Source organism: Hippocampus guttulatus, chromosome 13 (assembly GCF_054856545.1).
Source record: "Hippocampus guttulatus isolate MCC_2025c chromosome 13, RoL_Hgut_1.0, whole genome shotgun sequence".
NCBI lineage: Eukaryota > Metazoa > Chordata > Actinopteri > Syngnathiformes > Syngnathidae > Hippocampus > Hippocampus guttulatus.
In genome coordinates this window covers 18,804,342-18,829,605 of record NC_141273.1, presented here as the reverse complement: position 1 = coordinate 18,829,605, position 25,264 = coordinate 18,804,342, and the positions used below count along the sequence as shown (strand labels likewise).

At 43.6% G+C, this 25,264-nt stretch overlaps 1 protein-coding gene across 1 annotated transcript in view; it reads left to right on the top strand.

Annotated features, from left to right (window-relative positions):
- The window catches only part of LOC147196771 (mitogen-activated protein kinase kinase kinase 7-like), a 73,214-nt gene that overhangs the window by 23,300 nt on the left and 24,650 nt on the right, over positions 1 to 25,264 (top strand). The window contains exons 7-8 of the mRNA XM_086126813.1: positions 1,312 to 1,440; positions 10,509 to 10,639. Coding sequence (XP_085982939.1) covers positions 1,312 to 1,440; positions 10,509 to 10,639 — 260 coding nt within the window. The remainder of the gene's footprint in view (positions 1 to 1,311; positions 1,441 to 10,508; positions 10,640 to 25,264) is intronic.

Sequence of the window (25,264 nt, the reverse complement as noted above, 5' to 3'; positions counted from 1 at the left end):
GCTGTTGCTCATTATGGTTTGTGTGTGTGCATAGGTGTGCACGCGTGTGTGCGCTTCTTATATCCAGCTTCTTTCACCTTAGACAGCTGGCCAAAATAAAACCTCGCCTCTCACATGAACACTTTGAGACAGTAATTCATGCCTTTGTCACATCCCGGCTCGATTACTGCAATGCCCTTTACTTTGGAGTCAGCCAGTCCTCCATTAAGCGCCTTCAGCTGGTCCAGAATGCCGCTGCTCGCCTCTTGACTGGTACTCGTAAGAGGGAGCACATAACTCCTACTCTGGCATACCTTCACTGGCTCCCCATACATTTTAGAGTTATTTTCAAGATCCTCTTATTTGTTTTCAAATCTCTGAATAATCTCGCGCCACCTTACCTCTCTGAGCTCATTCGCCCCTACACACCTGCCCGGCGCCTCAGGTCTGTGGACCAGACATTATTAGAAGTACCAAGAACTAAACTGAGGCTCAGAGGGGATCGAGCCTTTTCTGTTGCTGGTCCCTCTCTCTGGAATGACCTCCCACTGAACATTCGGCAAGCCTCCTCGCTGCCCATCTTCAAAACCCTCCTCAAAACTCACTTGTATTCTTTGGCATTCGACTCAGCATGACTTAGATTTGTTCTTGGTTTTACTGTTTGGTGCTTTTTACCGTCTTTATTACCAATTTGTCTTACTGTTTATTGTGCATGTTATATTGCTCCATGTACAGCACTTTGTATGCAGCGATGGCTGTTTGAAAGTGCTCTATAAATACAGTTGACTTGACTGTATGCGTACATGTGCGGCAATGGGTCGATGGCGGGAGTTTGGTTCCTTGAGAAGTAGATTTTCGGTCCAAAAAGGTTGGGCACCACTGCTCTAAACAATGAATCTTGGTGCCGTTACTGTGTGCCAAGTGATAGAGTGTCAGGCACAGACAGCGTTTAGTGTATCAGTTAATCCTAGAACTAAACATAGAGATTTCTAAAAATCACACTAAATCAATGAGGCCTTAATGGGAGTGGACCTTTCTTGGTTAAATGCTAATGTTTGTGTATTTTGTTTGTGTTGTCCAGTGAATTGCATGTGTATGATGGTGCAGCTGTTTTAATGCAAGGCAAATTTTGGCTCTTGTATCTGAAAAAGACCATTCCTTTCAGATGGGTAAAAAGAAAATCTATCTCTAGTAATATAATTTATATTTTTTAAATTAATATGATGTAATCTATTTCCATTAATATAATCTATCTATCTTTATCATTCTAATCCATCTCATGACGTACAATCTATTTATTTGATTATTTAAATTTTTGTGTGTATTCCTCAGGTAGTAACTACAGTGAAAAATGTGATGTGTTCAGTTGGGGCATTATCCTGTGGGAAGTCCTAACACGCAAAAAACCCTTTGATGAGATTGGCGGTTCAGCATTTTGTATCATGTGGGCCGTCCACAGAGGTGAGTGTCTCATATCAACAAAATGCATATTTTTTCTTCTTCATCATCGACACTATTGAAAACTTAAAGACACAATAGGGACTTTCAAACTGCAGGAACCAAATCCCGAACTTCTCTGTGTACCCTAGTAGTATGTGTAATCCACTTGTTCACACATAAAAAAAGGATCCTGGTCTCAAAGGTTCCGCCAGGGTCTACCTAAGTACCTCCTTGCCACTAGGGTCTTTGTGTACCTACTCACAACGCTTAGTGGGGCTGGGCTGAAGTGTGTTGATTGATTGGTTGAACTAGGGGGTGTGCCGTTTTCTCATTGACAGCCTCCATAAACCAATTGCTAGCTCTACTATACACTTTACGAGCTGTGCTGGCTTCACTTGTCGCAATATTTGAGAATGGACGGAAAGCGAATGCAAAGGTGGACACGTGAAGAAATGCAGGCTTTTCTCTGCATTTTTGGGGAATGAAGACATCCAGCTCAACTTTGAATCTGTAACAATGAACGACCACGTTTACCGGCACTGCCGAGCTGAACGCTAGCTAAAGACTGTTCAGACGGCAAATACAAGTCAGATAAAACTGCAAAGTTCACTGGAAATGAGCGTCGAGTGAACAAATGGTGCGACCTACGTGCCGGCCAATGGAGCGAAGACGAAGGTAAATATGAAATACTCACGAACACACTTGGAATTCTCATTTCGTTCATTACCTGTCGTTCTTATGACCACATCACGTTTACCTGAGGTGTTGGACGGAGGATTTATTTACAGAAAGTATATTTGTTTTTGTCACCCACTGTAATATTCAGTTTGAACATAAGCATTGTGCTTAGATGCAGAGAAAGATTGTACCCTAATTATGTTTTGCATTTTGAATTTAAAAAAAAGAAGCGAAATAAATGGTACAAAGACAATTTTTGAAGATGAACTGCAACTGAATGCTTACATCACATACGTGTATAATCTAATAGTGAAGTCTGACCTTTTTATCATCTTTTTTTAAGTTGCAGCTATTCTGGATGGACATTTTGAGACAATTTCAAACATGAGTGAGCATTCCATCTTCTACGCTCTCCTCTCCAGTCCTGGTAAGTTTAATTTCACATAATTTATAGGACACTGATAATATTTTCTGTTACTCATTTTACGTTTGTGTATCAATAGGCATGGGTAAAAGGCTCAGAAACCAACTCTACCTGGACCATGGATGTGCTGCGCTGCTGTTCTGAGTAATAAAGGTACCAAGTCAGTGATAATTTTACAGTTTACCGGCAGTGAGTCCCAGGGACTCGCTGATCAGAAAAGTATGAGTCCCATTATGCATTGAGAGAGTCCCAAATTTCGAATTCTGAAACGGTCTACTTATTCAATTGCATATGATAATAACACAAACAATAACATATACATACAATTATAAACAAATGTTGCAAAAATTTAAATAATTCAGGAGCAGGCCTGAGGATTTCGGAAATTCATGGTAACCGTTTTTAGGTTCCGTCGGATTACCCAATGGGAAACCATGGTAACTATTGTTGGGTTCCGTAAACGTTCATCATGGGAACCCATTTTTCTATTTTGACTGATATTCATAATCAAGAATTCTGAAACTCAAAAGCATAATGTTTCAAGGGTAAATGTTTGAAAACTAACATTAACTAACATTACATCAGCAGCTGTGTGCTCCAGGTTTATTCCAAAATATAAATGGATCAAAAACTGGTATACTCATGTGGCATATCATCAGAGTATTTTTTCCAATCTCACACTGCAAAGACTAATTTACTGGTAATCATTAATACAGGTAAGTACTGATGTGGCTTGACATCCTCTTCCCAATACAATGCATGTGTAATCTACTTTCAATTTGACGAAAGAATTTAACACACGTCATCATTAGTTCTACCAACAGTTAACATTAGCATGACTACACCTTGTGACGAATGTTTTATTCATAAAGTTACCATGCTACAACCAGTAAATTATGGAATAACCAATACTGTTTCATAATATTTTTCATAGCCTACAAATCTAATGACCAACTTGCCTCGTAATCGTGCCTCTCGTCGTATCTCGCTCTCGTGTTCTGTGCATACATCCCAGGTGAGTTTAGTGATACGCCCTTTGGACGATTCATACGAAAAATCAGACTGGCATTCCCATTTCTTAAATGTCGTAATTAGTAGACCTTTGTGAGTTTTTTTTTCGCCGCCATCTCAAACTTTCATCCGCGCAATTCCTCAGTTTGCGGACTAAAATAGCAACCTGCATGCACACATAACGTGATCTGTAGCAACCCCCTCCCCCCCAACACTGAAAACAAAACAAAACAAAACGAAAGTAAATTAGAAGAAAGACACTCACACACCACACCACAAACACACATACAGGCACAGTGAAATTGCGTTGATCACACAGTCAACTCGTGTGCGGTGACTTTTATGGTTAAACTATTTTTCGGTACCGTTAAAATGACACCACGGAAACGACACGCTACCGGTAACGACTGTTACCGTGAAAGCCTCAGGCTTGCCGTCGTTAATACTTACCAAGTATTCAAACACAAGTAATTCTGTCAGTATAATATCTATGAAACAATCAGGCGTTCTTGATGTGGAGCTGTTATTATTATACTCACAGGAATACTTGGCATTTTTATTTTGTTTGTTAGCTGACGTCATTATTTTCAGCAGCACATTTTTTAGTTCGCTATAGCCAGGGACATGCTGGGAACACAATTAAGGCCAGGAATAGTTGTAGACGGCGGCCATCACTCCCTGAAAAATAGTCGTCAATGGGTGAGGGTGGTGGATGCAAACATAACATATTTTCTTAAAATTCTCGATGACCACGCCTATTGCAGTAACAGGCTGATATATCCATCCATCCATCCATTTTCTGACTCGCTTATCCTCACAAGGGTCGCAGGGCGTGCTGGAACCTATCCAAGCTAACCTGTCTTTGGGCAGGAGGCGGGGGACACCCTGAACTGGCTGCCAGCCAATCGCAGGGCACACAGAGACGAACAACCATCCGCTCTCACACTCATATGAGGGACAATTTAGGGCAGGGGTGGCGCTGCCATTCGAAAAACGGCACGAAGTACAGCAGAATTTACGATGTCCGTTTATCATCAATCCCATTACTTGATTGACATCCAGAGCAACCAGTCAGATGACAACTGAATTTCGACCTTTACATCACCGCTCATGTGCAAACAACGGCGCTAAGCACTAAGATAGTCAGCGAATTAGCTCTGAATTTAATGCATGACTGCCCAATACCTCGATCGTGATCGACTGTGAGCCAGCGGACTGGTCCCAAATCGACCGTGAGGGGTGGGAGGAGGAAATCGGAGGGGGGGGGGGGGTTGTGTGTCTTGTGTTTCAGTTTCTTTCATCTGAGGGGCCGTTACGGCTGTTGTTCATTGTGGTGTGCGACATTTTCTGGCTGATAGATTTTATTTAAGTTATTGTAATCCACTCTAAAAAACAATTTGATTATAAACACTGCACTTAGATATAGGGAGAAAATGTACTCCAATAATTGAAATAAAATGTATTGCACTTTAACAAAAAAACTGAATACATATATGAAAAGAAAAACAACTGTTGAAGATAATATACAAATGAATGCATATATCACTGACTGGGCCTTTTTTTTTTACTGCATATGTTTTCATTTACAGCTGTTGTGGATGGACGTGATTAAGAATTTTCCAATGCAGCCTGAGGTGTGAGCTCGCCATCAGGCCAACAAGCAGCAAAACTCAATCAGGCTTTGCCTGTGTAAGTGAGGCATTTCACATGTAGTAACTTGTAGGGCAATTATATTTTCAACTGTTTCTAATTTTGCTTTTCTGTTCATAGGAAAGCGCATGGGGATGGGACCCGTGATTCATTTCACAAACCAAGACCTCACCAAGACAGGAAATGAAATGTGGCCAGGCAGACATGCCTCGAAGTTGCAGACAATGCCGAGTTGGCCACAGTGAAGTCTGGTAGTTTGTTTTGAATTTTTGTTACACAAATAAAAAGTTACAATATACCATTAAGTTCTTTTTTTCCCCAAAACTTGCCATGCCAAACACAGATACATGTACAAAAACAACTGTCAGTCATCCATCAATCCATTTTCTAATCTGTTTCTCCTCGCGACGGTCGCGGGCATGCTGGAGCCTGTCCCAGCTGTCTTTGGGCAGTGGGTGGGGTACACCCGGAACTGGTTGCCAGCCAATCGCAAGGCACACAGAGACAAATAACTATTCACACACATACTCAAGAGTAGGGAGAATTGAGAACGTCCAATCAACCTGCCATGTATGTTTTTGGAATGTGGGATGAAACCGGAGTACCCTGAGAAAACACATGCTGGCACGGGGAGAGCACGCAAACTCCATACATCCACCTATGCACTGTGAGGCCGACATGCTAACCAGTCGCACACTGTGCTGCCTCAATTAATAACAATCATTCCGATATATTTAATGAGTTTATCCATCCATCCATTTTCCGATCTGCTTTATCCTCACAAGGGTCACGGGGGGGTGCTGGAGCCTATCCCAGCCGTCTTCGGGGAGTAGGCGGGGACACCCTGAACCAGTTCACAGCCAATCGCAGGGCACACAGAGACAAACAACGATCCACGCTCACACACACACCTAGGGATCATTTAGGGCAGGGGCGTCAAACTCATTTCACATTGTGGGCCACATACGGCCTCGGTAGATGTCAAGTGGGCCGGACCATTAAAAATATACCATACTCTGTTATAAATAACCTAAATAATTTGTCTTTCTTTTGTTTTGGTCTAAAGAAGCACAAGAGCATTAGGAAAATGTTTAAATTTAATGAACATATCTTTTACAAAACATTTCATGAAGCACTTTAAGATTTCCTGAGACAAATGTGCAATTTACTTTTATCATTCACATATATGCATTGCAACTGATTCCACTGATTGTACAAAGGCACAAAACTTTAACAAATAATTGGTATTGAAAAATATAGTATTGCACTTTAAGATTAAATGAGATTTATAAAGAAAGGAGTTTTTAAACCATTTACACATGTGCATATAAAATTGAAATTTAATCGCTGCCTACACCTTAAAAACTAAGGAGAGTGCTATTAAATGTGTAAAGAATAAAGTATTCACATGTCCTTGACAGTATCTGCTGTGTTGGGTCTGTCTCAGTGACAGACTTAGGCTTAGTCAGACTTGTCTTCTTCTCTGATAAAAACAATGTTGTCTTCGACTCTGATCAAAACAGTGTGTCCCCTGGCGGACACTCCATGCATTGCACCTTATTAAAAATATTCATTCCGTGTCTTTTATGCACTTTTTTCACTTTTAAATTATCCTGCGGGCTTGATCGAACCTCCTTGGGGACCGGTTCCGGCCCGCGGGCCGTATGTTTGACACCACTGATTCAGAGTGTTCAATCAGCCTGCCATGCATGTTTTTGGAATGTGGGAGGAAACCGGAGTACGAGAAAACCAATGCATGCCCGGGGAGCACATGCAAACTCGACACGCACTTTGACGTCGACGCGCTAACCACTGGACCAATGAGTTTATCATAAAATAAATCTTTTAATAGGTTTGATAAAATATTACTATGTTAAGAAGAAAATACATTGTCCCTTAACCAGCAAACAAGTAAAACAACAATATGACACCCTGAAGCATTTTGATCTTTCTCTTGAGCAATGGCAAAAATTTAAACGAGACAGATGGCCATGGCCATTTATTCTCTGTCAGCATCTCTTCCCCTGTTGACCAATCCTTTCAGATGGGTAAAAGTCTGTTGGCGATTGCACCTTCGCATCAGGCATCAACACACCTCTGCACACCACTGGGAGTGCATGTGATATAATGATCATTAGAAGGTATATTCCGTGCCTTCAAAGTACCACTACGTAAATGACAGCCATTGTTTGAATAACAATCAACATTCAGCAGGGATGGGCACTTTACCCAATTTTGCCTTCCGTCATCGTCCCTCTGTCCTTATTCATGTAATAATCGTCCTCCGTCCTCATCCCTTTAACGCGCTTCCGTCCCAGTCCACCCTTGCCCCATTCCGAAAAAATAAAACAAGCATCCGTTCTTGAAGTCGTGGGAAAGAGGCTAAAGGCAGAGGTAGCCCAGCCTTACGGTGGGGGGCACATGAAATGCCTGTGAAGGGGTGGGGTTAATACCCTCCAGACGAGACAGCACTTACTTTGCTATATATATTTGCGTAACATTGCCGATCTCATCTTGAATGATGTCTTTTGCGGCAACCGCATGCAAGTATTATCAGAGACAACATTTACATTACATATACAAAGACCTTCTTGAGTACATTGATGCCACAGCCGTATTGGATGTGGCAAAGTCAAGCAAATTGTGAATGTGCTTCCTCCTTGGAGATGTATCATGAAGCAAAAACTCACGAATACGGAATTATTGATTTTGATTCTATGATATTATCCAAGCTCAGTTTTACGCTATTTGCCGAATTTATGGCGGATTGACTGACATATCGCTTCAACGCAACAATTGTCTGCTCCAGAATTGACAAGAAAAAGGAAAAGAATATTTAGATTGATCCTTGCTATATCGAGAGAGAGAGGAGGTGATTGGGCTCCACCGAAAGCGACAGCACGTCTCTCTTCGCCTCCTCCTCATCAATACCAATTACTTGTCTTATCATAAACACAATGGCTGCACGGGGATAGCTGGCCAGGAACTAGCTGGAGGCTCACGGCGGCTACACCTTCAGAGCATCAAATGAGAGCCGCCTTTTACGCCACCAACACAAGTCTCTTCGACTATCCCAGAAGGCAGTGTTGATGAATGTTAAACACTGCATCAGGTTTTGTAATTAAAGGTTAAAGTAAATATGTGTAGTGCTGTAGTCTTTGTCTCAAATATGTAAAGTTTAATCACTGTTTACATTTTTTAACATGCTGGTACCCGCATACACTGACATAAAAATTCCTAGGTGGGGAGCCAACCCTCCTTCGCGGTCTTTCACTTATCGCGGCAGGGTCCCGGTCCACATTAACCGCGATAAGTGAGGGAACACTGTATTCATTTTCGATTTTCAACGACTTAGTGGCTTATTGGCGGTTCAAATGCCTCTTTACTTGCAGACACTAATATGAAATATGTCCTTCCTCATTTGCCATACACTGTACAGCGTACAGTGACGCAACATGACAGTCTAAACCCGTAATGTAGGAATCTAAACGTTGCTTAATGTGCCAAAATTGTGATCGATGATCACCAAAATTTATGTTGACATCTTTACTTATGCTAACATCAACCTCTGAAAATAGAATGATCCCCCAAGTATTAGGGATTATAGGGTGTTTTACTCTTCACAGAGACACTCACTAGGAAGGTTACAGGTCACGAGAGAAACACGTCATCCACAAAATACAAAACATGACATGTCTTACCACATTACACATTACATTACACATTACACACTTTGAAAAATGTGCAGGACTCTCGCATACAAACCTTGACGTATTCATCGTATATACTCTTGCGTACCGAACCTTATTTTCATTAACTCCGTGACTGACTGTTGCAGATAAGACTGGCCATCAATCAAACCAAAATGGCATTACTGTTTCTTTATATTTATAATGTCTTAGTGTTAAGCAACTCAACTTGAGTATTTCACAACACAAAAATAGCTACTATGAAGAAATAAAATAATAATGAAAACTAAATAAAAAATCCGTGCCTCAAATGGATGGGCATAAGCATTTTGGTGGGCGGACGCCGAGTGAAACACAACAGTCAACTTTCTTGACCGGCTGGATTGTTGGGTGTACGTAGGTACTATATGTTGTCTGATTGTACACCAGTTGGCAGTGTTGCTATAAAAATACAGTTGAGATGAAAAAAGGAGAGGAGTTCTATAATGGTGACTAAGTCGTATGAGCTAGTGTTGTGCTGTTAAGATAAGAAAACCTTTTTTAGTCTCGCAATGGAGAAATTCCCAATTCACAGCAGCAAAGTTAATAGCCTGTTAAGAAAATACAGTGTACACTCTGGCCTTGTTATTTGCCTCCCGACACCACATGCTTCACCCGGTTAAGGCCAATTAAAGGGACGGTCGAAAACCCGCTTGTGTCCTTGCTAAATCCATCCTTTTTTTTTTTTTTTTTTTTAAATGACACATTTTCACTTCTCAGCAGGTGTTTTGGCCTCCTCTTCACAAGCAAACAATCTAATCTCAAATTTGAAGGGTGCTTTCCCCAGATGGCATTTTTGAGCTCCTTCCACAGAGGTTCTGTAGGATTTAGATCAGGGTTTGCCGCAGCCCTCTTCAGACTAATTCAATATCTGAGTTAATATGTTCAACTGTAGACACGAGATCATCACGCTGCTGGGCAGTGATCTTTATAGTCTTTACCTTTATAGATTTTCTTTCTAATCTGCAAGACAACTCTCTCCTCTGGCCCATGTATATGAAGGTACAACCCATGTCACCAAACAGCACAGTGGCTGCTTGCCACTCTTGAAACAGGTCACCTGACAGCATGTACCAACAGAAGGTCCCATACTTTGTTTCTTTCTTTCTTTCACTGAGAGACCAATAATTTTAGCCTTGTGTATGATCACTTTTTGGAGGTTTAAGTTACAGTGGTCAGAACCGTAAGGATACAAGATTTTAACAAGGAAGAGGATGGTGAACAAAATATGAAATCATTGATCATTGTTTATTTTGATGTTTAATTATAATAAATAAACCATGCATTACTTCGATTGATTCCCCGATATACATTTGGAAGACATTAAAAACACAACTTTGCCAACCAGCCTTAAATTCATTTTCCACCACTTTGAAGGTTCATTTGAGACATGGTGTCCCCCCCCCCCCCAATCATTGAGAGATGCATCAATTTCTATGTAATTAAAATTATTTCAAGACATTCCTCAGAACCTCTTAATTTCGTTGTTCATGCCCATCTGTAGTCAAGCCATTTAACTCTCTCCTGTAGTGTAATCGTGATTCAACTTTTATTTGGCAAAGACTAACTTCCAGGCTATCGTTCATTATGCCACCCAGGTACAAGACCTCCTTTGATTAAAGACCTCCCAGAGCCCATCGAAACGCTGATGACCCACTGCTGGGACAAAGAGCCAAACCAGAGACCATCTATGGAGCAGATCAAAAACACCATGAGCAATCTCATGAAGGTACTTCCTCCATCTTGTTTCTTTTCAGTCATCAATTTAGTATTTTACCAATATTGTTCAAGGTCACTCACTGGCAAGCAAGAGCCCATCTCAACTGACTTAGATCAACCACAGTCTCACATAATCACCGGCAGGGCTATTTAACAAAAGTACCGTATTATCCGCACTATAAGGCACACCTAAAATTCAGGCATTCAATTTTCTCAAAAGCCGACTTTGCGCCCTATAATGGGATACGCCTAATATAAAGAGACTGTAACTCTCTTTACATTCTTTGGTGAGTTGTTTCCCTGATGGTGTTCCTATGCCATCTTGCGGTGATTATTAGCAGGAACCAATTGTAACCTAAAAGAGTTTGGCCCAACATTAATTGACATGTATAGTCTCCAACTGTCTCTGTCTAAGTCTCTGACGTCTCTGACCCACTGGTGAAAGGACACTTTGATCCTCCCCTCTTTCATCTATAACTGCTTCAGACAACACAGTGTATGCAGAAAATTGGTGAAGATTGCACGACTGCCTTGTGTCCAATGTGTTGTGTTGTGTTATTTTTGTTATTTTGACTTCAAAATGGCGCCGCGCGAGTGGCTGCCTTTCCAGCAGCTCCTCTATTTTGTTGTTCTACTTCTTCCTTTCATAACTTTGCTGCTGTGAATTTGGAATTTCTCCATTGCGAGACTAATAAAGGTTTTCTTATCTTAACACACACTCAAACAGACAACTACTTTGTGAGCTCTGCGCAGCCATTACGAAAAGAAGATGCAGTGTTCCCTTGCTACACCTTTTTTTTTTAAATCAAATACTGTATTCAGAAAAAAAATCCCGACTGACTGAGAGGTTTTGTACATGGCTGTACGCATGATTGGTTCCCAGCGCGACGTCGACCAATGACGGCATGTGTGGATTTATCCCGTGAGCTGATTGGCTACGCTTCTTCGAAGCCCCGCCCAGCACCTTCCCTTGTGTCTTGTCACGCGGTTGATTGTCTGATCAGTGGCTTGTCACGCTGTTGTGTTTTCTGCGAGTGCGGCGTTGGGGGTGGGGGGTGATTGGGCTTGTCCAAAAAATGTAGCACGTCTCTCTTTTGCTCCTCATCAATACCGATTAATTGTCTGATCATAAATACTTTGGCTGCCCGGCGATAGCTGGCCAGCCGTTACCTGGGGGCTAACGGCTACATTGTCAGAGTGTAAAGTGAGAGTAACACAAGTCTCTTTGTCTCTCTCAGAAAGCAGTGCTGATGAACGTTAATTGCTGTATAAGGTTTTATAATTCAAGATTTAAGTAAATACGTGTACTGCTGTAGTCTTTGTCTCAAATATGTAAAGTATTGTGATATGGGGAAAAAGCAGGCCGTGTGGAAAAAGAATAAAAAGTCAGTTCAGCCAGGATCCAGGAAGGAGATTTTCACGTTTCGTTTATTTCAAGTAGAAAGAGCTAACCAGGTTTAGCGGACAGTTTAGCGGAACACAGATATCAATGGATATCTGTGTTCCGCTAAACTGTCCGGCCTCAGTGACTTCCTCAATCCCTTTTTAAAAAAAGTTCACCTGAGCTGCAAGCCAATCAGCTCAGAGCTGCAATAGGCCGTTCCCAGGTGGTTGCAATTACCTCCCCTGAAACAATTCATGTTCTACAAAACCCGTTAAGCATCACACAATGACATCACACAGCAACCGTTTTGGATGGAGAGATATGTGCACCTTTCTCCCCATCCAAAATCCACATAAATTAATATGGTTCTTTTGGCTTTATGACAAGTACAAATACTGTTTACATATTTTAAACACGCTGGTACCCACATACACTGGCACAAAAATTCCTTGAGGGGGAGGCAACACTCCATCGCGGATTTTCACTTATTGCGGCTGGATCCCGGTCCCCATTAACCGCGATAAGTGAGGGAAAACTCTAATACCAAAAGCATAGTTAACTACTGACTAAATAAAGAAGGAGACAAGCAAGACTTCTCAGAATATGTATTCCCTTGTGGATGTGAGCCTAGCGGTTTTGTGTGCCTTTTTGTTGAATCAAATCTCTTCATAACTTTTGTCTTTCACTTCATGTTTTGTAATGCAACTTGTATTCATATGTTTCGTGTCCGTGTTTGTGACCAGTTCTAATGGCTTTGTTACAGCTGCAGTGGTTGTTAATGCTCTGTATAAATGAAGCTGTATTGTATGGTATTGTATTCCTGTAGCGTAGCACTATCTAGTGGATGCATAGTGCAACCGCAGCCACTATTTTAACTTCTATGTGCCTTATAATGCATTGCACCCTATATATGAAAACGGTTTTAAAATAGGCCATTCATTGAAGGTGCGCCTTCCAATCCGAAGTGCCTTATAGTGCAGAAAATACGGGTTATAAAATTTTTGAGCCACTTAACAAAATTTGAATTAGTTACTCGCGCTCACAGTCTGGGCAGAAGCACGCCTCAAGTAATGCTTCGTGCAATTTATTTATTTATTTATTCAGTTAATTGATTTAGTATCCCCCTCCATGGGCTGTCACCTTACCGTGGTGGAGGGGTTTATGTGTCCCAATGATCCTAGGAGCTAAGTTGTCTGGGGCTTTATGCCCCTGACAGGGTCACCCATGGCAAACAGGTTCTAGGTGAGGGATTAGACAACGCACGGCTCAAAGACCCCTTATGATGATTAAAATTAATGGATCTGTTTCCCTTGCCCGGACACGGTTCACCGGGGCCCCCCTCTGGAGCCAGGCCTGGAGGTGGGGCTCGTTGGCTGGGCCTACACCCATGGGGCCCGGCCGGGCTCAGCCCGAAGAGGCAACGTGGGTCCCCCTTCTCGTGGGCTCACCACCCATAGGAGGGGCCAAAGGGGTCAGGTGCAATGTGAGCTGGCCTTCGGGTGGGGGGACGGGTCCTGACCGTTGTTTGTGCATATCCACAAAACAGCAGCTCAGCATACCCACCCTTTTTGGAGTCCTTGGAGGGTGTACTGGAGAGTATTCCGGCTGGGGACTCCCTTGTTCTGCTGGAGGACTTCAATGCTCACGTGGGCAATGACAGTGAGACCTGGAAGGGCGTGATTGGGAGGAACGACCCCCCCGATCAGAATTCGAGTGGTGTTTTGTTGTTGGAATTCTGTGCTCGTCACGGATTGTCCATAACAAACACCTTGTTCAAACATAAGGGTGTCCCATATGTGCACTTGGCACCAGGACACCCTAGGCCGCAGTTCGATGATTGACTTTGTGGTTGTATCATCGGATTTGCGGCCGCATGTTTTGGACACTCGGGTGAAGAGAGGGGCTGAGCTGTCAACCGATCACCACCTGGTGGAGAGTAGGCTCCGATGGTGGGGGAAGATGCCGGTCCGTCCTGGCAGACCCAAACGTATTGTGAGGGTTTGTTGGGAGCGTCTGGCGGGATCCCGTCAGAAAGAGTTTCAACTCCTCCGGCAGAGCTTTTCCCATGTCCCGGGGGATGCGGGGGACATTGAGTCCTAATGGACCATGTTCCGCGCCTCTATTGTTGAGGCGGCCAATCTGAGTTGTGGCCTTAAGGTGGTTGGTGCCTGTTGTGGCGGCAACCCCCCTACACACTGGTGGACACCAGCAGTAAGGGATGCCGTCAAGCTGAAGAAGGAATCCTATCGGGCCTTTATGGCCTGTGGGACCCAAGAGGCAGCTGAGGGGTATCGACTGGCTAAGCGGAACGCAGCTTTGGTGGTCGCCGAGGCAAAAACCCGGGCGTGGGAAGAGTTCGGTGAGGCCATGGAAGCCGACTTCCGGACGGCTTCGAGGAAATTCTGGTCCACCATCTGACATCTCAGGAGGGGGAGCAGTGCACCACTAACACTGTGTACAGTGGGGATGGGGTGCTGCTGACTTCGATCTCTGTGGTTGAAGTCACCGATGTGGTTAAGAAGCTCCTCGGTGGCAAGGCCCCAGGGGTGGATGAGATCCGCACGGAGTTCCTCAAGGCTCTGGATGCTGTGGGGCTGTCCTGGTTAACACGCCTCTGCAACATCGCATAGTCATCGGGGAGAGTGCCTCTGGATTGGCAGACCGGAGTGGTGGTCCCTCTTTTTAAAAAGGGGGACCGGAGGGTGTGTTCCAACTACAGAGGGATCACACTCGAATGAATAGCGTGACAGATTAGCTGGCTGGGATGTTATGGGTGGATTAGGGTGAATGGTCACGTGAGCATTTCCGGAGTGAACGCTGGCGAATTTTTGGACGCCGCTACTCCCCGTGATTTTTTGATTTTTAAGTCAATTTTTAAGTCAATTTCTTGATCTTTTAAAGTCGACATATTTTTGTTGACCTGCTTTTATGGTCACTGAGTGAACAACGATCAATCCACACTCGATCGGTCAAACTGTCATTGCCTGTCATCGAGTGTTGAGTTGCCGTCGAGTTGCGGCTAGCGGCTAACTTACCTGCTACCTGTCGCTGCTTCCCGACTTTATTACTCCAGTCCAGCTATGTCGATCAGCTGTGAGTGTTCCCTCACTTACGAGCAAGGGCCAGTTCGTCCACGACCTCCTGACAGACCGTGAGTTTGACATTCTGTGTCTGACTGAGACCTGGCAGCAACCAAATGATTATGGTACTCTTAATGAAGCTACTCCACCGGGCTTTGTTTATCACGCTGTCCCTCGCACGACTGCGAGAGGATTGGAAATTTTCACCCGTAAATGTGCCTGCTTTTTTATCTTTTGAAGCTACAGTTATACAGTTCTCTGGATCAACTCCCACACTGATTGCCACTATTTACCGTCCACCAAAACCAAACAAGCATTTTATCACTGACATTACTACACTCCTCACTCATCTGTATACACTATCACCAAATGTGATTCTCTTAGGAGATTTTACAACAACAACAACAACAGTATTTATAGAGCACTTTCAAACAGCCATCGCTGCATACAAAGTGCTGTACATGGAGCAATTTAACATGCACAATAAAAAGTAAGACAAATCGGTAATAAAGGCGGTAGAAAGCACCAAACAGTAAAACCAAGAACAAATCTAAGTCATGCTGAGTCGAATGCCAAAGAATACAAGTGAGTTTTGAGGAGGGTTTTGAAGATGGGCAGCGAGGAGGCTTGCCGAATGTTCAGTGGGAGGTCATTCCAGAGAGAGGGACCAGCAACAGAAAAGGCTCGATCCCCTCTGAGCCTCAGTTTAGTTCTTGGTACTTCGAAGATGGTCTGGTCCACAGACCTGAGGCGCCGGGCAGGTGTGTAGGGGCGGATGAGCTCAGAGAGGTAAGGTGGCGCGAGATTATTCAGAGATTTGAAAACAAATAAGAGGATCTTGAAAATAACTCTAAAATGAATGGGGAGCCAGTGAAGGGATGCCAGAGTAGGAGTTATGTGCTCCCTCTTACGAGTACCAGTCAAGAGGCGAGCAGCGGCATTCTGGACCAGCTGAAGGCGCTTAATGGAGGACTGGCTGACTCCAAAGTAAAGGGCATTGCAGTAATCGAGCCGGGATGTGACAAAGGCATGAATTACTGTCTCAAAGTGTTCATGTGAGAGGAGAGGTTTTATTTTGGCCAGCTGTCTAAGGTGAAAGAAGCTGCATTTAACAACGGCACCAATTTGCCGATCGAGTTTGAAATCACTGTCCAGTTTAAGGCCCAAGTTTGAGACTGTTGACTTAAGATAAGGAGACAGGGGGCCCAAGTCTACAGGATGGAATGTACAAGGGCCACTGGGACCAAACAATATCACCTCTGTCTTCTTTTCATTGAATCTCAAGAAATTTTGTGCCATCCAGGTTTTGATTTCTTCCAGACAGGATAGGAGTGGCCTTAATGAGAAGGCGTCTTTCTTGCTCAGTGGGACATAGATCTGGCAGTCATCTGCATAGCAGTGGAAGGGAATACCATGTTTCCTTAAGATGGAACCCAATGGGAGCAGATACAGCGAGAACAGCAGAGGCCCCAGAATTGAGCCCTGTGGAACACCACATGACAGGGGAGCAGTGCGTGACTCAGAGCAGCCAAGGCTTGACACAGAAGGTTCTGTCAGCTAAATAGGACCTAAACCACTCAAGAGAACTGCCGCCAATGCCCACCAAGTGCTGCAAACGAGTCAGCAGAATACTGTGATCCACGGTATCAAATGCTGCAGTTAAGTCCAATAAAACTAGACACACATGGTCTCCAGAGTCATTTGCCAGGAGGATGTCATTAGAAACGCGTAACAGGGCTGACTCCGTGCTATGCATCGTCTTGAAACCTGACTGGAAGACCTCCAAGATGTTATGTTCATCCAAGAAAAAATTCAACTGCATGTGCACCACTTTTTCCAGAATTTTGGAAATGAAAGGCAGTTTGGAAATGGGCCTGAAACTTGACAGCACATCTGGATCAAGACCAGGTTTCTTGATCAAGGGTTGGACCACAGCATGTTTAAACTGTTGGGGAACTACACCAGAAGAGAGGCTGCTGTTGATGATATCCAAGACTGATGCGCCAACATTCGGGAGAACCTCCTGAAAGAAGTGCGGGGGAAGAGAGTCGCAAGGGGAGCCAGATGGCTTCGTCTGGCGAACTACATCCTCCAAAAGCGCCAAGGACACAGTTTCAAAAGAATTTAGCACAGCTGAACATGGAACATGGACAGAGGGGTCAGATGTAGTATTTGAGACCGGAGTCCTAGCTGTAGAGACCTTATCAATGAAAAACTGAAGGAATCTGTTGCACATCTCGGGTGAAGAATCCGAGCAAGTAGGCAGAGGGGGTTTGAGTACAGAATCTATCGTTTTAAATAGTGCGCGTGGGTTGTGACGGTTAGCTTGAATAAGGTCCGACAGATATTCTCTTTTGGCCTCTTTTACTGTGAGCTGGTAGTTACGCCAGCAGTCTTTCCAAATTTGATAAGAGACATGCAATTTGTCATTTTTCCACTTGCGTTCGGCTTTGCGACACCCCTGCCTAGCTGCGCGGGTAATGTCGTTAAACCATGGCAAGGGTTTAGGTTTTGGGAGCACAGTTTTTGAAGGAGCCACCAAATCCAGGATGGCACGGCATGATGAGTTGAACCAAGAGGTGAGTTTTAATATACACATGGACAATATCAATAACTCACTCACCAAAGACCTTACCTCCTGTCTGGACAGTTTTGGTTTTCAACAGTTTGTCAACTTTCCCACACACAGTAAAGGACATATTCTGGACTTGATCTGCTGTATAGGATTATCACCAACAAACTGTAAAACCGATCTCCTCCCATACACAGATCATCTATTGCTTTCATTCAATGTTAACCTGTCCTTTGGCAAATCCAACCCACAACGCATTATACATTTCCGTAAAATCAAGGACATTAACCCGGACAATTTAGAATCACTTATCAACAACCTCCCCAGTACTGATTGTCTTTCTACAACAGATGAGTTTTTGACACACTACAATACAAACCTCCATAACATTCTCAATACCCTGGCCCCACTCAAAACCCGAACTGTCTCCTTCAACCAAACAGCACCCTGGTTTACCCCTACCCTCAGACAACTTAAATCAAAAGGCCGTCAACTTGAAAGATTATACAGAAAAACTGGTCTCACTATTCATAAAGAAATGTACACTATGCACTTCCTCCATTACAAGGACTCAATATCCAAAGCCAAATCAATCTTCTACTCTGGTTTAATCAGTTCCAATGAAGGTAACCCCAGATCACTCTTTTCACTCATTTCTAAACTCACCAAACCTGCTGACACTCTTCCCTCACATCTCTATTCCACTGATTTTTGTAATACTCTGGCCTCATTTTTTACATCCAAAATCCAACTTATCCACCAGCAGCTCACCCCTTCATCTGCTCCCAACCTCCTTCTCCATTCTCCCCGGTTCCTACACACCTGTTCTCTGCATTCACCTCCCCATCTGTCCACCAAATCTCCATCTTAATCCAGAAGTCCAAATCCTCTACTTGTCAACTTGACCCTCTCCCTACTGTTCTAGTCAAAGCTTCTATCCCGGCCCTCTCCCCTCTCATCACTAACATTATTCAAACTTCCCTCTCTACTGGCATTGTACCCTCCCATCTCAAAACTGCTGCTGTCACTCCCATACTGAAGAAACCTGGCTCTGATCCCTCCGACTTGAATAACTTTCGTCCCATATCAAACCTCCCGTTCATCTCCAAACTTCTAGAAAAAACAGTAGCTGCTCAACTTCACACCCATCTTTCCTCCAATAACCTCTACGAACAATTTCAATCTGGCTTCCGTCCCCTCCATAGTACCGAAACTGCCCTCCTCAAAATATGCAATGACCTTCTTCTCTCTGTCGACTCCGGTTCACTCGCCATCCTCCTCCTGCTTGACCTCAGTGCAGCCTTTGACACCATCTCTCACTCCATCCTCCTCGACAGACTCTCCTCCATTGGCATCACCAGCATCCCCCTCTCCTGGTTCCGCTCCTATCTTTCTGACCGCACCCAGTTTATCCAGCTCAAATGTTTTAGATCTCACCCCTTTCCCCTCACTTCAGGTGTTCCTCAGGGTTCTGTCCTTGGCCCCTTGCTGTTTCTAATCTATCTTCTCCCCCTTGGTAATATCTTCAGGAAACATCACATTAACTTTCACTGCTACGCGGATGACACCCAGCTCTACATCTCTACCAAACCTAATACCATACTCCCACCATCCTCCCTAACCAACTGCCTGCAGGAATTAAAATCTTGGTTCACCTCAAACTTCCTCAAATTGAATAGCAATAAAACTGAACTCCTCCTCATTGGCACCAAATCCACCCTAAACAAAATAAACAATTTCTCCATTCCCTTTGACAGCTCTTCCATCTCCCCCTCTCCTCAGGTCAAGAGTCTGGGTGTCATCCTTGATAGCACCCTCTCCTTCACCTCACATATCAACCACATTACTCGTTCTGCATATTATCATCTTAGAAACATCCACCGGCTCCGCTCTTCTCTCACTCCTCAGTCCACTGCTATACTTGTTCATACCCTCGTCACCTCGCGACTCGATTACTGTAATTCCCTCCTGCTCGGTCTCCCTCAAAAAACCCTCCATAAGCTTCAGCTGGTACAAAATTCAGCCGCCGCATTATCTCACTCACACCATACATAAACCATATTACACCTGTCCTCCAACATCTCCACTGGCTCCCCATTTTACACCGCATTCAATATAAAATCCTGCATTCAAATCCATCCATAACCTAGCCCCTCCATACCTATCTGACCTCATCCATATTCCTACACCTGTCCGCTCTCTTCGTTCTTCCTCCTCTCTGTCCCCCCTGCTCGCCTCGTCACCATGGGAAACAGAGCCTTCAGTCGCTCTGCTCCCCAGCTCTGGAACACACTCCCCGCTGACCTTCGTAATACGGACTCATTAACACATTTCAAATCCAGCCTCAAAACACATCTGTTTAGACAAGCCTACTCACTCGGACCATAAAGCCATTATTTTTATTTATTTATTTTTTGTTTTTTTTTTCTTATTTTATTTGATGCTGTTTTTTAACATTGTGTTTGTGATTTTAACTGCTTGTTGTAAGGTGTCCTTGAGTTTCTAGAAAGGCGCCCACAAATAAAATGTATTATTATTATTATTACACTCCTCAGCCTCCCGGGAAAGACCTATTCAGGGGTGCTCGAGAGGAGGGTCCGTCGGGAAGTCGAGCCTCAGATTGAGGAGGAGCAGTGTGGTTTTCGTCCCGGCTGTGGAACTGTGGACCAGCTCTACACCCTTAGCAGGGTCCTCGAGGGTACGTGGGAACTCGCCCAACCAGTCTACATGTGTTTTGTGGACTCGGAGAAGGCGTTTGACCGTGTCCCTCGGGGAGTTCTGTGGGGGGTGCTTCGGGAGTATGGGGTACCAAGCCCCCTGATACGGGCTGTTCGGTCCCTATACTGCTGATGTCAGAGTTTGGTTCGCATTGCCGGCAATAAGTCAGAATCGTTTCCAGTGAGGGTTGGACTCCGCCAAGGCTGCCCTTTGTCGCAGATTCTGTTCATCACCTTTATGGACAGAATTTGTCGGCGCAGCCGAAGTGTTGAGGGGATCGGTTTTGGTGGCCTCAGTATTGCATCTCTGCTTTTTGCAGATGATGTGGTACTGTTGGCTCCTTCAAGCAGGAAACCTATTTTTAAAACATGGCCCAATAACAATGAAAGCACTGCTCTCATCTCTCAACATGCTCAAGCAAATGATGTAGTTGCTTTCAGGATCGGGCTATTCATAATAAAACCCCATGAATGTGAAATCACTCAGGATGTAAAAGTATGACAGAAATCACGTTTCTGATGTACGTTGGTGCTAACGTCATGGTTTTGCTCACATTCAGGGAGCAATGAAAGAAATGAAAGAGGGTGGGGGGGGGGGGTGTGGGCTGACCTGTTTTCTGAAGCAGATCCATAATTGGTTGTTACCTGAGCCCTGAGCAACTGTGATGTGATTTTCAGTCGACAGCGAGTGGCAAAATGTCCGCCTGCCCCGCTGAGATGGACAAAAACGGGTGGACAATACTGCTTAACTCTTATTCCACAGACACAATATTCATCAGAATACCATGCTTAGACTAGTGGGGCCACAGAGAACATATTTTTGTCAAGAAATTGTTTACATTGACTTCTCCTTTAATGACATTTAAAGTGAAACAGCCACAATTTGAATAATATGTAGTCAAGGCTCAAAATATATATGTATTTTTTTACAGCGCAGTTCTGCTAATCAATTACTTAATTTGCGGAGCAACTTTAAAATTTAGAGGTGCATGTTTTTTTTTATTTTATTTTTTATTTTTACAGTTTAATTGATTTCGAGGGACCTGAAGCAAAGCTTTTATCAAACAATTAAAATACGACAACACAGTATACTGAATGATCAGTTGGCTTTCTTTTGGATATACTCTAATAATGTGCTTTTATTTATTCAATCGACATTGTTTACTTTTCAGTGTGGCAATTTTAAATACAAATACGAATTTCAGTTTGAACTTCTGTATGTGTTTCTGAATGTTTTGTATTGTCTTTTAGCAAATCTAAATGTATTTTAAATACAACATCCAAATAAATATTACTGACATTATGAATATTTTAGACGATTAATTTACCTTCTATGTTCATAGGCCCCCCCTCCTGGCGACGTACAGGGTTGTGTACCACAATTAATTTCCGGTTTCTGGTTCTATTTCGTATAATTTTCTCTCCAGGGTCCAGGCACTTATTTATTTGCCTGCTGTTTTACTGTTTAAAGTTGGATCCAATCCGCTTTAATGTGGTTCCAGCCAGACTTTCGGCATCCGGCGTAAAAACTGTTAGAGGGATCTGTTCCCTCAAATTTTCCATGCATCTGAGCATTCACACAAACTTCCTGATAATTCCTTGGACCTTGGTGAGCAACATCAGGCAAACTAGTATGATACCTGTCCAAAACCGAAGATGATAACAAGTTACTTGATATAGTTGTGCCACCCAAAAAAAAAATTTAAAACATTTTTGTCAAAATAGAACATATTGAATATATATTTGTGACATGAATAAAATCAGCCCTAGTTTGATTCTTTCATTTTAGCCCACAAGTCATTTGAAGCATAATTAATCTCAATGCAATCTGTGTAAATATTGTCCACTCAGAAGTAATGGAAAACATGTCATTAAATAAAACACAAACATTTCTAGTCACCTGACCTCTGAAACACATGAAAGAGCCCTCATTTAAGTCGCTCGTAAACAACACCCATGTTTGGACTTTCCTGATTGGAGCAGTCCGTGTGTCGCCAGCTGCGAGGGTGATTGCTGTGCGTGATTGTATAAGATAAGATAAGATATCCTTTATTTGTCCCACACTGGGGAAATTTACAGTCTACAGCAGCAAGATTGTGGGTAGAAAGAATAAATAAGAAAAACAAAGTGTTTGCATTCACAAAATAAATGTTAGTTTCAATGTACAGAAATCCCTCGTTTATCGCGGTTAATGGGGACCAAAACCACCCTCGATAAACGAAAATCCGCGGAGTAGCGACCAATTAACTTCTATATTAAAAAAAATGCCCCACATGGGCCTTTGCACTTGAGTAGAGCTCGCTCGAACACACACACACACGCACACACACACACACAGGCCAGCGATCCGCAGACGATCCCGCAGAGTGCAGCAGACGTGTTTATGATTAGTCAATTCAGGTTGTTCAGACAATTCAGGATGGAGAGACCTGCTTTTGTTCTTATAAGTGTCTCTCTCTCTCTGTCTCTCCCTCTCTCTCCCTCTACCCCCCCCCCCCCACACACATACACAAAGGCCAGCGATCCAGCTTGTGCATCAGACGTGTTTATGATTAGTCAATTAAGACAATTAAGGATGAGAGAGACCTGCTTTTGTATAAGCCTCCTCTCTCTGTCTCTCTTTCTCTCAGCAACACACATACACTCACCTGCGTGGCCCATGCGTGCCCCACGTGGACCTTCCGAGCGTGAGCAGAGTGGCACACACTAGCACGCATAGTAAACAACACTTAGCACTGATTCTTGCTGATTTCAAAAATATATATATATACATGAATGAAAAAATCCGTGATGCACCGAAGCCGCGATAAACGAACCGCGAAATAGCGAGGGATCACTGTACACCGTTCAATTAAGCGCAATATAAATATAGATATAGATAACACATTTTATTTTTTTATTCAGCAGCCTGACAGCAGTCGGTAGGAACGAGCGGCGGTATCTCTCCTTCTTGCAGCGCGGGTGTAACAGTCTCTGGCTGACGGAGCTACCTAGTGCTGTCAGGGTGGGCTGGAGGGTCTGGGAGGGACTGTCCATCATAGCTTTTAGCTTAGCTAGCATCCTCCTGTTGCCCACCTCCTCTAGAGTGTCTAGGGAGCAGCCCAGGACAGAACTGGCCCTCATGACCAGTCGCTCCAGTCTCTTTCTGCCTCGGGCCAAGATGCTGCCTGACCAGCAGACACTGCCATAATGGATGGCCGAAGCCACCACCGAGTTATAGAAAGTCTTAAGGAGTGACCCCTGAACCCCAAAAGACCTCAGTTTCCTGAGTAGGAAGAGTCGGCTCTGTCCTTTCCTAATCAGGCGTCCATGTCAGTAGACCAGTCCAGTTTATTGCTTAGAAGAACACCTAGGTACTTGTAGGAGGTCACCCTCTCTATATGAATGTCAATATATGATTCAAACATCAGTTGTGTGCATTTGTGCATCCTCAGTCGCATGACTGAAACTGTAAAGGAAGTGGGAATGGTGTGAAATTTTTGTTTGTAGATCAAACTAAACCCCTGACGAAAGCCAAAAAGTCAAACAACAGCCAGACTTCTCCATTTGAATGCGCGTGTCCAGCCCAGCGAAGCCTTTTTGGGACAGTCTCTGCCAATCAGAAAAAAACTGAGATTCTCAGTTTTGCTTTTCAATCCTTTTTGGTAACTCACAAAATGCAAATTGTACCTTACAAACTGCAATGCCAAGCAAGGTATTTCAAGCCTTGTACAGGTATGTAGTACAGTGGTACCTCTACTAACGAATGTCTCTTCATACGAAGTTTTCAAGTTACGAAACGTCTCAGCAAGAAAATATTGCCTCTTGTTGCGAAAGAAATTTCAAGATACAGGTAAAAATACAGTATGGCCTGCGAGTCGCAGCTCCAAGTTTCCTGAACGCAACATATTTATAACTGCTTTGCCATTGACTATTACCGAGCATCATCCTGGCATCCCATTGGCTAAGAGGTACTTCGACCAAATGTGTCTAGGTGCGTAGATAGATAGACAGGTAGATCTATGTCTAGCAGCGTCCTCGTCATTCGCCCCTCGGGCCATGAGGTGTTCCAATAGTTTTTCATAAATGTGAATCACCCAGATAAAGTGTTCACCAGTCGGGCGATTGCTTACTATGCTGATGTTTGCCTTGGACATTTTCAAAGGATTGTTAAAAGCCAAAAAAAGCAAACGCCCTTGGATCAGTTCTTTGCACAACGCCAGGCAAAATCCACTTCTGAGAGAGAACATGGACTAAGGAGGGCAAAAAACGATGAGGACAAAGTTAAAAGTTAAATGACCATCATTTTTATTCTTTATTCTGTTTTTTTACACTATGCACAACTCTCATTTATTGTGCAATAATCTAATTGTAACATGTATTTGTTATATATTTTGATGCATTTATGGAAACATGTCTGAATCTTGGGGGGAGAGGGCTGGGAAAGAATTAGGGGATTTACATGGAAAGCACGTCTCTACTTACCAAGTTTTCTAGTTCAGATATTTCTTTTGGAACCAATTCATTTCAAAAGTAGAGGTCCCACTGTATGTATAAGTATGCAGAAGGGCTGCCAAAATGAGTCATTGAGAGTAGTTGTAGATGGTATAGTTATGCATTCACCTGACTTGTGTGCGGGCAGTGTGGGATTGGTTGCCACTCAATGACAGTGTGGATGTGGATGTCAATGGTTGTTTGTCTCTATATGTGCCCTGCGGCTGACTGGGAACCAGTTCAGGTTGTAGTTCGCATTCCCCCCCCCCCCCCCACCTCCCCCGAGGTCAGCTAGGATAGGCTCCAGCACCCCCCTGCGACACATGATAAGAGGTGTTGAAAATGGATGGATGGATGGATGAGACTAAATGGTTGGAAATAGAAACAAACATGCCTTACCAGGTTTCTT